The sequence below is a fragment of the Rhizophagus irregularis genome, chromosome 23, assembly GCF_026210795.1.
Source record: "Rhizophagus irregularis chromosome 23, complete sequence".
Classification (NCBI taxonomy): Eukaryota; Fungi; Glomeromycota; class Glomeromycetes; order Glomerales; family Glomeraceae; genus Rhizophagus; species Rhizophagus irregularis.
In genome coordinates, this window is record NC_089451.1 from 1,365,959 (window position 1) to 1,381,188 (window position 15,230).

The following is a 15,230-nucleotide window of genomic DNA, read 5'->3' on the forward strand; positions in this document are numbered from 1 at the left end:
TTAAACAATTTTACACCAATCAATACCATTCAATAATTGTTAATTTATCAAAGAAAAGTATATAATTATTGTATTACGCTAGTATAGATTACATAATGTTTACCATAATAATGGTAAACATTGTAATATGCACAATCAGGATTTTCATTATATTAAAATATCTAGCCGTAAATAGTAGTAGTTGAATGAAGAAATTATTCAAGATCGACATGGATTTTTTTCGGCTGGGTGTTGTTTATCCGAAAATTTACTGCGTCTTCGGCTAAATTTTTCGGCTAACTACACCATTATATTGCCACGTACCAGGACCAATGAACTTAGTTCAAATCAATATCATAATTAAATTTGTATACTAAAAGAAAATTCTGATTTATATTTAGAAAAATCAGGTATTATGTAATACTAATTATAATTTTTGTTGAGTTTATTATACAGTAGTTAATAATTAGTTAAATAAGTAATAGTTATTTCACAGATACAGTATCAATGATTTTCACGTTATCCGTACCATAAAGCCCTTTAATATACTAATTAATGATAGACTTTTTATTAATGTTTATAGACTTTTTACCCATCTTTTTAAATTAACACCACCCGTGAGAATATCAAGAAAAAAATCACAAATTTCAACTAGGAACCGTGGGGTAATAATAACTATAATATAAAAAAATATTCCAATAAATTTTCCAATAAATTTTTAAGCCGAAATTCTCAATACCCTTATTAAAAAATTATTTTCAATAAAATTTTCTATTAAACCCATCTATAAAAACTTTTCAACCAACAAAAACTCTGGTAAAAAAACTCCCTTTTAAAGAAAAATTATTTAATGAAATTCTCTATCAAAAAAAAGCTTCCTATTAAAAAAATTCACTAACAAAATTTTCTACTAAAAAATGTTTTCATCTATTAAAAATTTCTCAAAAGAAATTCTTTATCAATAAAAATTCCCTTCTACTAAAAAATTTCTTTAATGAAGCTCTATCAAAAAAAAAAAGATCTCTCCTGTTAAAAAATTTTCTAACGAAATACTCTATCAAAAAAAATCTCCCTTGTTAAAAAAAATTTTCAAATAAAATTATCAATCAAAAAAACTATTGTTATTAAAAAAAAAATCCCCAATAAATTTTATTATATCGATCTATTATTATTACAAAATTATTTTTTTTATCGATAAAAAATCTCGTTAAACGAATAATAAATCTTATTGACTATCTATTACTTATAAAGTTAATAATTCCCTATAAAAAGAATGAACCTTTCACGGATCCATTCACGGAAAATGTAAATAATTCGATAAATTTGGAAATATGCCTTTTACGGAAGAAAGATGGAATAAAAAAAGATCGGAACAACTTTTTTTTTACAAGGATTGTTTTTTTAGTAAGTAACACTACACTAATACTAATAAGTAAAATAAATAATCAACATCGGTATCTGTCGATCCAAATTTCAAATTATAAAATCACGGAACTGATAGATCATCTATACGGGCTGAACATAGCGGCTACATAACCTATTTTGTAGTAATTTCTACTTTTGGTTTAAATATACCTTTTTAGCGATATCTTAAGAAAAAAAATTTTTTTTTGTTCAAATCTTGTCAAAAAAAAAATTTTTTTCTACAAATTTCTAAAATAACTGATGGGAACTGAATTTAGTAAAACAAATATCCCAGATAGGGATACTGATACAATAAACACCAAAAATTGTTTGTATTGTAATAAACCTTTTGAAGAATTATGGTGTAAAAAATGTATTAATTCCTTTGAAAAATCAACAGAAAATGGTGATCAAGAAGCAATGTTTAATTTAGCCAACTGTTATAAGAATGGAAAAGGGACAGAAAAGAATTTAATAAAAGCCCTTCATTGGTTTGAAAAAGCAGCAGAAAAAGATCATATTGATGCAATGTTTAATTCAGCTGTATGCTATAGAAATGGAGAAGGAACGGAAAAGAATTTTGAAAAAGCCTTTCATTGGTATCATAAAGCAGCATAAAAAGTTCATATTGATGCGATGTTTAATTTAGCTGTGTGTTATAAAAATGGAGAAGGAACAGAAAAGAATTTTAAAAATACCTTTCATTGGTATCAAGAAGCAGCAGAAAAAGACCATATTGACGCAATGTTTAATTTAGCTGTATGTTATAAAAATGGAGAAGGAACAGAAAAGAATTTTGAAAAAGCCTTTCATTGGTTTCAAAAAGCAGCAGAAAATGATCATATTGATGCAATGTTTTATTTGGCCAATAGTTATTATAATGAAGTAGGAATGGAAAGAAATTTTGAAAAAGCCTTTCATTGGTTTCAAAAAGCAGCAGAAAAAAACCATACCGATGCAATGTTTAATTTAGCTGTATGTTATAAAAATGGAGAAGGAACAGAAATGAATTTTGAAAAAGCCTTTTATTGGTATCAAAAAGCAGTAGAAACGAATCATATTGATACAATGTTTTATTTGGCCTATAGTTATTATAATGAAGTAGAATCAGAAAAGAATATTGAAAACCCCTTTCATTGGTTTCAAAAAGCAGTAGAAAAAGAAATGCTACATTTGACCAATAGCTATTATAATGGAGTAGGAACAGAAAAGAATTTTGAAAAAGCTTTTCATTGGTTTCAAAAAGCAGCAGAAAAAAACCATACTGATGCAATGTTTAATTTAGCTGTATTTTATAAAAATGGAGAAGGAACAGAAAAGAATTCTAAAAATTCCTTTCATTCGTATCAAGAAGAAGCAGAAAAAGATAATATTGATGCAATATTTAATTTAGCTGTATGTTATAAAAATGGAGTAGGAACAGAAAAGAATTTTGAAAAAGCCTTTCATTGGTTTCAAAAAGCAGCAGAAAAAGATCATATTGATGCAATGTTTTATTTGGCCAGCTATTATAATGAAGTAGGAATAGAAAAGAATTTTGAAAAAGCCTTTCATTGGTTTCAAAAAGCAGCAGAAAAAAACCATACTAATGCAATGTTTAATTTAGCTGTATGTTATAGAAATGGAGAAGGAACAGAAAAGAATCTTGAAAAAGCCTTTCATTGGTATCAAAAAGCAGCAGTAAAGGATTTTATTGATACAATGTTTTATTTGGCCTATAGTTATTATAATGAAGTAGGAACAGAAAAGAATTTTGAAAAAGCCTTTCATTGGTTTCAAAAAGCAGCAGAAAAAGATAATACTGGTGCAATGTTTAATTTGATCAATAGCTATTATAATGGAGAAGAAACAGAAAAGAATTTTGAAAATACCTTTCATTGGTATCAAGAAGCAGCAGAAAAAGATAATATTAATGCAATGTTTAATTTAGGTGTAGGTTATAAAAATGGAGAAGGAACAGAAAAGAATTTTGAAAAAGCCTTTCATTGGTTTCAAAAATCAGCAGAAAAAAACGATACTATTGCAATGTTTGTTTTAGCTGAATGTTATAAAAATGGAGAAGGAATAGAAAAGAATTTTGAAAAAGCCTTTCATTGGTATCAAAAAGCAGTAGAAAAGGTTCATATTGATGCAATGTTTTATTTGGCCCATAGTTATTATAAAGAAATAGGAACAGAAAAGAATTTTGAAAAAGCCTTTCATTGGTTTCAAAAAGCAGCAGAAAAAGATCATATTAAAGCAATGTCTAGTTTAGCTATATGTTATAAAAATGGAGAAGGAACAGAAAAGAATTGTGAAAAAGCCTTTCATTGGTATCAAAAAGCAGCAGAAAAAGATCATATCAATGCAATGTTTTATTTGGCCAATATTTATTATAATGGAGAAGGAACAGAAAAGAATTTTGAAAAAACCTTTTATTGGTTTCAAAAAGCAGCAGAAAAAGATCATATTGATGCAATGTTTTATTTGGCTATTAGCTACTATAATGAAGTAGGAATAGAAAGAAATTTTGAAAAAGCCTTTTATTGGTCTCAAAAGGCAGCAGAAAAAGATCATATTGATGCAATGTTTTATTTGGCCAATATTTATTATATTGGAGAAGGAATAGAAAAGAATTTTGAAAAAGTCTTTTATTGGTGTCAAAAAGCAGCAAAAAAAAACCATACTAATGCAATGTTTTATTTGGCCAATAGCTATTATATTGGAGAAGGAACAGAAAAGAATATTGAAAAAGCTTTTCATTGGTTTCAAAAAGCAGCAGAAAAAGATCATATTAAAGCAATGTCTAGTTTAGCTATATGTTATAAAAATGGAGAAGGAACAGAAAAGAATTTTGAAAAAGCCTTTCATTGGCATCAAAAAGCAGCAGAAAAAGATCATATTGCATCAATGATTAATTTAGTTGTATGTTATAAAAATGGAGAAGGAACAGAAAAGAATTTTGAAAAAGCCTTTCATTGGATTAAAAAAGCAGCGGAAAAAGATCATATTGATGCAATGTTTAATTTAGCTGTATGTTATAAACATGGAGAAGGAACTGAAAAGAATTTTGAGAAAGCCTTCCATTGGTATCACAAAGCAGCTGAAAAAAACCATACTGACGCAATGTTTATTTTAGCTGTATGTTATAAAAATGGAATAGGAATAGAAAAGAATTTTAAAAAAGCCTTTCATTGGTATCAAAAAGCAGCGGAAAAAGATCATATTAATGCAATGTTTTATTTGGCCAATATTTATAAAATTGGAGAAGGAATAGAGAAGAATTTTGAAAAAGCCTTTTATTGGTTTCAAAAAGCAGCAGAAAAAAACCATACTGATGCAATGTTTAATTTAGCTGTATGTTATGAAATTAGAAAAGAAACAGAAAATAATTTTAAAAAAGCCTTTTATTGGTATCAAAAAGCAGCAGAAAAAGATCATATTAATGCAATGTTTTATTTGGCCAATATTTATTATATTGGAGAAGGAACAGAAAAAAATTTTGAAAAAGCCTTTTATTGGTTTCAAAAAGCAGCAGAAAAAGATCATATTGATGCAATGATTTATTTGGCTGATAGCTATTATAATGGAGAAGGAACAGAAAAGAATTTTGAAAAAGCCCTTTATTGGTTTCAAAAAGCAGCAAAAAAAGATCATATTGATGCAATGTTTTATTTGGCCAATATTTATAAAATTGGAAAAGGAATAGAAAAGAATTTTGAAAAAGCCCTTTATTGGTTTCAAAAAGCAGCAAAAAAAGATCATATTAATGCAATGTTTTATTTGGCCAATATTTATTATATTGGAGAAGGAACAGAAAAAAATTTTGAAAAAGCCTTTCATTGGTTTCAAAAAGCAGCAAAAAAAGTTCATACTGATGCAATGTTTAGTTTAGCTGTATGTTATAAAAATGGAGATGGAACAGAAAAGAATTTTGAAAAAGCCTTTTATTGGTTTCAGAAAGCAGCAAAAAAAGATCATATTGATGCAATGTTTAATTTAGCTGTATGTTATAGAAATGGACAAGGAACAGAAAAGAATTTTAAAAAAGCCTTTCATTGGTTTCAAAAAGCAGCAAAAAAAGATCATATTGATGCAATGTTTTATTTGGCCAGTAGCTATTATATTGGAGAAGGAACAGAAAAAAAATTTGAAAAAGCCTTTAATTGGTTTCAAAAAGCAGCAGAAAAAAACCATACTAATGCAATGTCTAATTTAGCTGTATGTTATATAAATGGAGAAGGAACAGAAAAGAATTTTGAAAAAGCAGCAGATAAAGATCATATTAATGCAATGTTTTATTTGGCTGATAGCTATTATATTGGAGAAGGAACAGAAAAGAATTTTGAAAAAGCCATTCATTGGTATCAAAAAGCAGCAGAAAAAGATCATATTAATGCAATGTTCTATTTGGCCAATATTTATTATACTGGAAAAGAAACAGAAAAGAATTTTGAAAAAGCCTTTCATTGGTTTCAAAAAGCAGCAAAAAAAGATCATATTGATGCAATGTTTTATTTGGCTGATATTTATTATAATAAAGAAGGAACAGAAAAGAATTTTGAAAAAGCCATTCATTGGTTCCAAAAAGCAGCAGAAAAAGATCATATTGATTCAATGTTTTATTTGGCCAATATTTATTATAATGGAGAAGGAATAGAAAAGAATTTTGAAAAAGCCTTTTATTGGTATCAAAAAGCAGCAGAAAAATACCATACTAATCAAACTAATGCAATGTTTAATTTAGCTGTATGCTATAGAAATGGAGAAGGGACAGAAAAGAATTTTGTAAAAGCCTCTTATTGGTTACAAAAAGCAGCAGAAAAAAATAATATTTATGCAATGTTTAATTTAGCTGTATGTTATAAACATGGAGAAGGAACGGAAAAGAATCTTGAAAAAGCTTTTTATTGGTATCAAAAAGCAGCAGAAAAAGATCATATTGATGCAATGTTTTCTTTGGCTAATATCTATAAAATTGGTGAAGGAACAGAAAAGAATTTTGAAAAAGCCTTTTATTGGTTTCAAAAAGCAGCAGGAAGAAACAATACTAATGCAATGTTTAATTTAGCTGTATTTTATAAAAATGGAGAAGGAACAGAAAAGAATCTTGAAAAAGCCTTTTATTGGTATCAAAAAACGGCGGAAAAAGATCATATTGATGCAATGTTTAATTTAGCTGTATGTTATAAAAATGGAGAAGGAACAGAAAAGAATTTTGAAAAATCTTTTCATTGGTTTCAAAAAGCAGCAAAAAAAGATCATATTAATGCAATGTTTAATTTAGCTGTATGTTATAGAAATGGAGAAGGAACAGAAAAGAATTTTGAAAAAGCCTTTGATTGGTATCAAAAAGCAGCAGAAAAAGATCATATTAATGCGATGTTTTGTTTGGCCAACATTTATTATATTGGAGAAGAAATAGAAAAGAATTTTGAAAAAGCCTTTCATTGGTATCAAAAAGCAGCAAAAAAAAACCATACTAATGCAATGCTTATTTTAGCTGAATGTTATAAAAATGGAGATGGAACAGAAAAGAATTTTGAAAAAGCCTTTCATTGGTATCAAAAAGCAGCAGGAAAAAACTCTACTGATGCAATGTTTAAATTAGCTAATTGCTATAGAATTGGAGAAGGAACAGAAAAGAATTCTGAAAAAGCCTTTTATTGGTTTCAAAAAGCAGCAGAAAAAGATCATATCTATGCAATGTATAATTTAGCTACATGTTATTGTAATGAAGAAGGAACAGAAAAGAATTTTGAAAAAGCCTTTGATTGGTATCAAAAAGCAGCAGAAAAAGATCATATTGAAGCAATGTTGTTGTTGGCCAATAGCTATTATACTGGAAAAGGGACAGAAAAGAATTTTGAAAAAGCTTTTCATTGGTGTCAAAAAGCAGCAGAAAAAGATCATATCAATGCATTGTTATTTTTAGCTGAATGTTATAAAAATGGAGTAGGAATAGAAAAGAATTTTGAAAAAGCTTTTCATTGGTATCAAAAAGCAGCAGAAAAAGATAATAACAATCATGCAATGTTTAATTTAGCTACATGTTATAAAAATGGAGTAGGAATAGAAATGAATTTAGAAAAAGCCTTTTATTGGAATCGTAAAGCAGCGGAAAATGGTTATACTGAAGCAATGATTAATTTATCCATATATTATAGAAATGGAGAAGGAACAGAAAAGAATTTAGAAAAGGCTTTTTATTGGCATCAAAAAGTAGCTGAAAGTAGTAAAGTGAAATCTGAAAATAAGGCTGAATTATGTAATAAGTGCAAACAACCATATTCTGATTATCAATGGTGCCAACAATGTAATACTAGACAATTTCAACAAGATTTTTCAAAGTGGACTAGTAAAAATGAATTTATTGATAAATTTATTCAAGAAGCACAACTAAATGCTAAAAATAGTTATGAAATTTTAGAGTGGATACCTCATAATAAATTATTAAATATTAATTATTATGACAAAGGAGGATTTGGTGAAATTCATAAAGCTACCTGGTCAGATGGTCCTATTTTTACTTGGAATTTTGACAAACAACAATGGAATAGACAAACAAGTTATGAGGTTATTCTTAAAACACTTAATAATTCATCAAGTTTAGATAGTAAATTTCTGAATGAGGTATAGTATTTATATTTAATTATTATAAATTTTATTTTCCTTTGCAATAATTAAATAATTTTTTATCGCTTATGTAGTGGAAATATCATTATAATTGTCAGAAAAAATCATTTTCAAAATTTATTCAATTCTTTGGAATTACTCAGGATCCAAGAAATTCAAATTATATAATAGTAATGAGTTATGCAAAAAAAGGAAGTTTGAGAAACTGTTTATCTGATATAATCAAATTTAAGTGGCAAGAAAAGCTACAATTATTGAAAAAAATTATATTAGCACTTAAAGTGATCCATGAATCAAATTTAACTCATGGTGATTTTCATGATGGTAATATTTTAATGTCAGATAATTATAATGAAATATTTATCATTGATTTAGGGTTATGTAAACCTATAAACAATTCACAAGATTCTGGTAATAATGATAATGAAATTTATGGAGTTTTGCCTTATATGGCACCTGAAATTTTAAGAAAAAAACCCTATACTCTAGCAAGTGATATTTATAGTTTTTCGATGATAATGTGGGAATTTACATCCGGAATTCAGCCATTTAAAAATAAAGCACATGACCTTGAACTAAGCTTGAGTATTTGTGAAGGAGAACGTCCTGAAATTATAGAAAGTGCTCCAAAATGTTATATAGAATTAATGAAAAAGTGTTGGGATCCAGATCCTTTTAATAGACCAACTATAACAACACTTGAAAATATTATATCTGAATGGATTGAATGTATCAATAAATTTTATATAATAAATAGGGATGGAAATTATAGATATGAAGTAATTAATGTTGATAATCAATTAAAAAATATTATGTTTGAATTTGTAGAAGCAAATAAAGCAAGTACTCCTACTAGTATTATCCAACGTCATCCACAAGCATATTATACAAGTCGCAAACTTACTGAAATTTTAGTCAAAGATAATTCTGAGTGTTTTGAATGTATAATTGAAATAATTGAAGATTAATAATTCTCTTATTTATTTTTTATTTGTCGTATATTTATCAGTTATATAGAAAATAATTAAATTGTATGAAGTTATTACAATAAATGAAAAGATTAAATATTATTATTATTAATACAAGTATAGTGACATAATATTTATTTATATTTTATTTGCAGTTTCTTTAGCAAATTTAAGTTTAATATTTAAATCTATACTTTAAAATTTACTAGTATTATTTCCTTAGAATAATATAACAATCATTATTTATTATAAATTATAATAGCAATTAAATACCTAAAATTTTTTTACTAGAAATTCTTTAAAAACGATCAATCAGATGGTTGGTCAGATAGGACCCAGAAATATATATATAAGGCCGGGCAAAATTAATTTTTAGATTCTCGTGACCCGGCCGTGTCAGTTTTACAAAAATTCGGGAATTTTTTTTTTTATAGTAAAATTTTTTATCACGTGACTTAACATAATAAAATGGTATATACTTTATTATATAAAAATTCAATAAGCGGGTTACATATTATTTTGTGACCTTTTTTTACTTGAAATTTGATTCTTCTTATTTGAAACTGTTGTATAACACTCATCACAATAGTGGTAATATATTTCATTCATGCTAATTTTTTCAGATTCATTGAATTCATCTTCTGTTACTTTCCACACTGAAAGCAAATGTCTTCAAATACACCACTTGGAACTTCCATTGGATTACTACACATTAATTTATGAATTTTTCCAACTATCACCGGGGTGATGATCACACAATTATGATGATCACCAGCATTAAAAAATATAGTGCCGGTAAAAATTGATAATTCTGGCCAACGGGTATGATCACCCCAGTAAAAAGCTTAATTGCTAATACGGTTAAGATCAGCAGTGTCCTACTATGTAAAATTGGGGAAATTGGTGCAAATAATAAAAATAATTATCATATGATCTAATAATCCAATTTTGATGAACTTTTTTTTGTTCTGTAAGTCTGGATTACCTTTATAAAATAAAAATAATTTCATTGAAATTGGACCATTAGGTTGTGAGATAATCACAAAAACATATTTTACTGACAACGATCAGATTCCATTAATAACAAAGCAGACAATTATCTCCTGATTCAGTGATCCAATTTCGATAAACTTTTTTTTGTTATTTAGATCTCAATAATCTCTACATAATAAAAAAATTTTGTCAAAATTGGGCCTCTAGATCGTGAGATAATTGTGAAAACATATTTTGCCAGACGATTTTTAGATTCATGATATGGCAAAATATATCTTTGTGATTATCTTCCGATCTAGCAGTCCAATATTGACAAACTTTTTTTTATTATGAAGAAGAGGTTAAGACCTAAAAGACAAAAAAAAATTATTGAAATTGGATCACTGAATTAGGAATCAATTCTTTTTTTATGATTTACTAAAATTTAGTCATAATAATAATATGAAATACTTTTTCACGATTTTCTTATAATTTAGTATTTCAATTTCAATAAATTTTTTATTTTATTGAGGAAATCAAGATCTATAAAACAAAAAAAAGTTCATTGAAATTGGATCATTGGATCAAGAGATAATTATTTTCTTTTTTTGCCCCGATTTTGCATAGTAAGACACTGCCGATCTTAACCGAATTAGCAATTAATTTTATTATCAACTTTTACATTTTCAAAAATATTCCTATATCATCACTTTCACTATTTTCATAACCAACATTTTCCATTTCTATGCTTAAGTTTGCTAAAGCTTCAAAAGAATCACCACATGTATATTGAATTGTATCTAAATACCTTTCCAAAGTTGCTATTTTAAAGGAAGACAACTTACTTTTACTATATAATACACGCCATTTGTTGCATTCGCAACATTCAATTTCCCATGCATTACATTTCAGTCCTATTTTTTCCATTTCACCCGTTTTTGTAGGACTAAAATATGCAGTACAATATTTACATTGAAAAAATCTTCTATATTCATATCCTCTTCAACAGGAAGCCATTTCCACTCAAATACTGTTTTAGAACAAAGAAAAACACGTACAATTATTATTGGTTTATCAGATTTTATTTAAAAAAAAAAGTGTTGGAAAGATAGATTTAACAGTTTATTCTTGTTTGTGTAATACAAGATATATTTGTGTAATACAAAATATAATACAAAATACATATAAAAAAATTTACATATGAGAAAAAGAAAAAAAAAAACTGGGTGACCGTGTCAATTTTAAAATTTTATGTCACGAGAATCTAAAAATTAACTTTGCCCGGCCTAAAGGTCAGGTGACGAAAAATTTTTTATTATGAGCTGTACATTGCAGAAACTTAATTTCCTTAATATGCAGTAACTGCATATTCACATTTCCACTATGCGCACTATGTAGATACTGTATGACTATGATGCAGTTACAATACAGTTACTGCATATTAGGGAAAACCGGTTTTCGCAATGTACGCTGAGACTTTTTATATGAGTAGTACGCATAATTGACATCTGATATTGAAAATCCTGCAAAAATACGCAAATAAAATTTCAGACATTAAGTTATAAATTATTTTATCATGACTTCTATATTATTTATAAAATCAAATACTAATGTGAAAAAATAGAATTTATTCTTATTTACCATTTTTTCAATAATATTTTTCTAAAATTTCACTTTTAACCCTTAAAATTTTCTTTCAATTAAAATAAATGTGTATTACAATGCAGGTAACGTACTGTAAATATATTACTATATATATATAAGATTAGCCCAAAAATACGCAAACTAATTTTTTACATATAATAATTTTGATAAAAAATATGCAATCTTTATGACCTAACTATGGATGAAAAATTCTTAAATTGTACGCAAATCAAAATTTACTCCATCTAATTCCACTATGATGGCGACGCATCTGTGTACCCTGTATGTATATTTCTGGGTCCTGGTCAGATCAGAAGCTTTTGACTGGCTGATATCAGACATGGTCATGACTGGCCAATCTGGCCATGGCTTGTTAATGATCATGACCATTGATATGACACTTAGTGCAAATGATCCTTTTTAGGGACCACAAATCATGTTTATTTATTTAAGATTTGGTTTGCCAGTATGATTAGTTAAACATCAAAGGAAAAAAAAGCATACATTTTTAAGACAAATATTGACGAAATTTTGGAACTTGAATAGTATGAGCTCAGAGTTCAAATAATATTTTAAGAACAATTTAATGTGAAGTATAGACTTAGTGCTTCCCTATAAAAAAATAAATATGTTTTTAATACTGAAAAATGCACAATTCCATATCTCAAATATTCGTTTTTTAGTATAATTTTATATGAAGAACGTACTATTCATAAAATTGTGCATTTTTCTTATTTCTCTATATTAAAAACATGTTTTTCGATATTAAAGACATATCTCTAAGTATTAAAAACGTATCTATTCTTTATAGAGTTTATTAAACATGAAATTTGATTTATTATTACCATCACAAGAACTTCAGTTCAAACAGTTTATTTATCTTGGTTATACTACTTTCTTATTGATATTTGTTAACTGGAATTGTTATAAAATGATGCCTCATTAAACACAATCTAGAATATATACTGTACTATAAGTACAAAATATTTTTTAAGTATCACAAATTTAAGATATGTATTTTAATAAATTGGTTATGAACTACTAATTAAAAAAGAAAAGCTTCTTTGTTAAACTTATTTAATAAGAAATTGGCAAAGAAACCAACTTGATTTTTTATTTAATGACCTTTATATTTGATAAGGTCTGACGGTCTGGCATATATTGGCTCATAAAAAATTTTGTTTATAGAATAAAAGTAAATTAATTAATAAAAAAAGGTGTTTACTAGTATGGAAGACTTATTGTCCCTATAAAAATTTATTCCGTGTTTTTTAATTCATATTATTTCCGCAAATGTGCTATATTCACGTAGTTTGTTCTATGGCCTTTTAAAAATAAAATTCTGAAAGTGTCAATTAGTACTACACTATGCAGACCCAGAGTGATTTTAAAAAATTACATTGCGCCGAAATTAGTCTATATTTTTCAAATTAACTTTATCTTCTCCCTTGTTTAATTTATTAAGACAATAATTAATGTAAATATGCAATCTTCATATGGGTACAGTCACAATTTATTTGTTATTATTTTTCGAGGTGAGTATAAATGAAATTTGTCCAAAAGTAGTAAATTGATTTATTAATCAACCTTACAATCAATATTCAATCGTCATGTTATGATGATTTTAACATTACTAGATTGTTCCAGCTAAGCTATTGTTATATTAAGTTAATATTAAAAATTAATTTATAATAAAAATTTACTTAGCTTAAATATTTTATTGTTGCTTTATAACAACATTTAATAATATAGGGAAAAATAAAAAGAGAAAAAATAATTATGATAAACAATAAACAAATAAATAATGTGGCTGAAACATGATGAATCAATCAAATTTGTCTACAGCACCGACAGCACGTGACCGATGTGGCTGTGGCAATCAGTATAAATATTTTTTTCTCTTTTGTCAAAATTTTTGAAAAATGGCAATAAATGAATATTATTATAATCTTTGACTATCATATAACACTATAAGAAAAAGTCATATAAGAAGAGAAATAAGTATTTTTTTTTTATTTTTTGATAAATTTTGATCGTTATGACAACATTATTAAAGTAACTATATGCTGACCATATTATGACATTTGGATTACCAATTTTATTTAAATAAGAATAATTTATATCTTTTCTGGTTCAGTTAAATTGGAGCAATAAAAATAATATAATAAAAATGATTTTAGTTTTACTTAATTTAGGAAGTTAATATTATATTAAATAGCTTTTGCATAATGGCTATTTCCAAATTTGATCATATAACAAACACATGATCTATGCTTTTTTTATACAGTAATATATTACGATTTTCTATCAGTTTTAGATTACTAATTTTGTTTTAAAAAAGAAATTCATATCTTTTTTTTGGTTCAAACGTTCAATTAAATTGAAATAATAAAAACATATCAATAAAAAAAAATAATAATTAATATATAATTAATATTACTACTAAAATCCATGCGAAGTAAAATTGTATTTTGATAAAAAAAATTTTCTGATCATTTTCGGCATAATAGATGATCATTTTTAGCTTAACTTCTGATGAAAAAAAAAACTTAGATAATCGTAATTATTCTTTTATCAGATCTGGCATAGATTAAAAGATCGAGATAGTTTTGAATTATATAAATATTTTAAAACAACTTTTTTATTCTTTCTCAACCTTTTTCTTTGACCGAAATATAATATAGTTTCATGTTGCTGTAGCAAAACCGTTTTTTATTTTTTCAATGTCATTAAATCGATTATATGGTATTCATTTAATACTTCTTCCCATGGGTTATCAATTTTTAATTGCTTTTTTTGAGTCCAATTTGGAATTTAATTATTTTCTTTCCTAATTGAATATTAAATACTTAATAACGAAGAAAAAACAAAATTTAATTAAACTAACTTAAACCTCACGTAATTTTGAAATGTTAAATTGTTATTATTTAAAGTTTAATTAAAAACAACGAAAGTCTTAAAAATTCTTAAATTGAAATTTACTAAGATTTTCAAAAAACAAAAAGTTTTCCTCGTGTAGCATCACTCAAAGAATTTTTATTTGACATAGTAACATAAATAAAAATAAAAATAATAACGAGGTATTTTTCTTATTAAACTTGCAAAACTTTGCTACAATCTACTTTTTTGAATTAAGTTTATTATAATCTTCTTTAAATTAAAAATAATTTATTAGAAATAAATTTTTATTTTGTGAATCGTGAATTTACTATGCATTTTGCCGATTCTTATGCGATTCACAAATTAAAAAAAAATCGCACTTTAGAATAAAAAGTATACCAAATAACGCCTTTTACTAGTAAATACGTTCTGTGATCATTTCCTATTTTGCAATATTTCTTTTAATATAAACATGACTTATTACATAATCAGTTCTTTCTGTTTAAAAATTAGCTTGTTTGATCGAATTTAAAAATTAATTTTGGTTTGCAAGCCGGTAATCAAAAAACTGAATATAATATTTAACCATAAAAAAAGATTTACGAACGAAGCGTTATTTTCGATTGAACACCAAACGGTAATATTATTGCAAAAGAGGTTACATTTATTGCTCCCTTTTTATTTGAGCTACTGCGCTTTGCATCACGTGAGGAGTGGCTATACCCGCAGTATAGGCACAGTAATTACGTCATTTATTTCAGGGTAGTT

At 26.3% G+C, this 15,230-nt stretch overlaps 2 protein-coding genes across 2 annotated transcripts; one reads left to right on the forward strand and one right to left on the reverse strand.

Annotated features, from left to right (window-relative positions):
• Positions 1-1,644: 1,644 nt before the first annotated feature.
• OCT59_015262 (uncharacterized protein) lies at positions 1,645-2,001 on the forward strand (the record flags this gene model as incomplete). Its single annotated transcript, XM_025323887.1, has 1 exon — positions 1,645-2,001. The coding sequence occupies one exon, from the start codon at positions 1,645-1,647 to the stop codon at positions 1,999-2,001; it is 357 nt and encodes a 118-aa protein (XP_025188967.1).
• Positions 2,002-10,616: 8,615 nt separating this feature from the next.
• OCT59_015263 (uncharacterized protein) lies at positions 10,617-10,865 on the reverse strand (the record flags this gene model as incomplete). The annotated part of the gene is made up of 1 exon (XM_066139904.1): positions 10,617-10,865. One exon carries the CDS (start codon positions 10,863-10,865, stop codon positions 10,617-10,619), a length of 249 nt encoding a protein of 82 aa, XP_066002734.1.
• Positions 10,866-15,230: the final 4,365 nt, after the last annotated feature.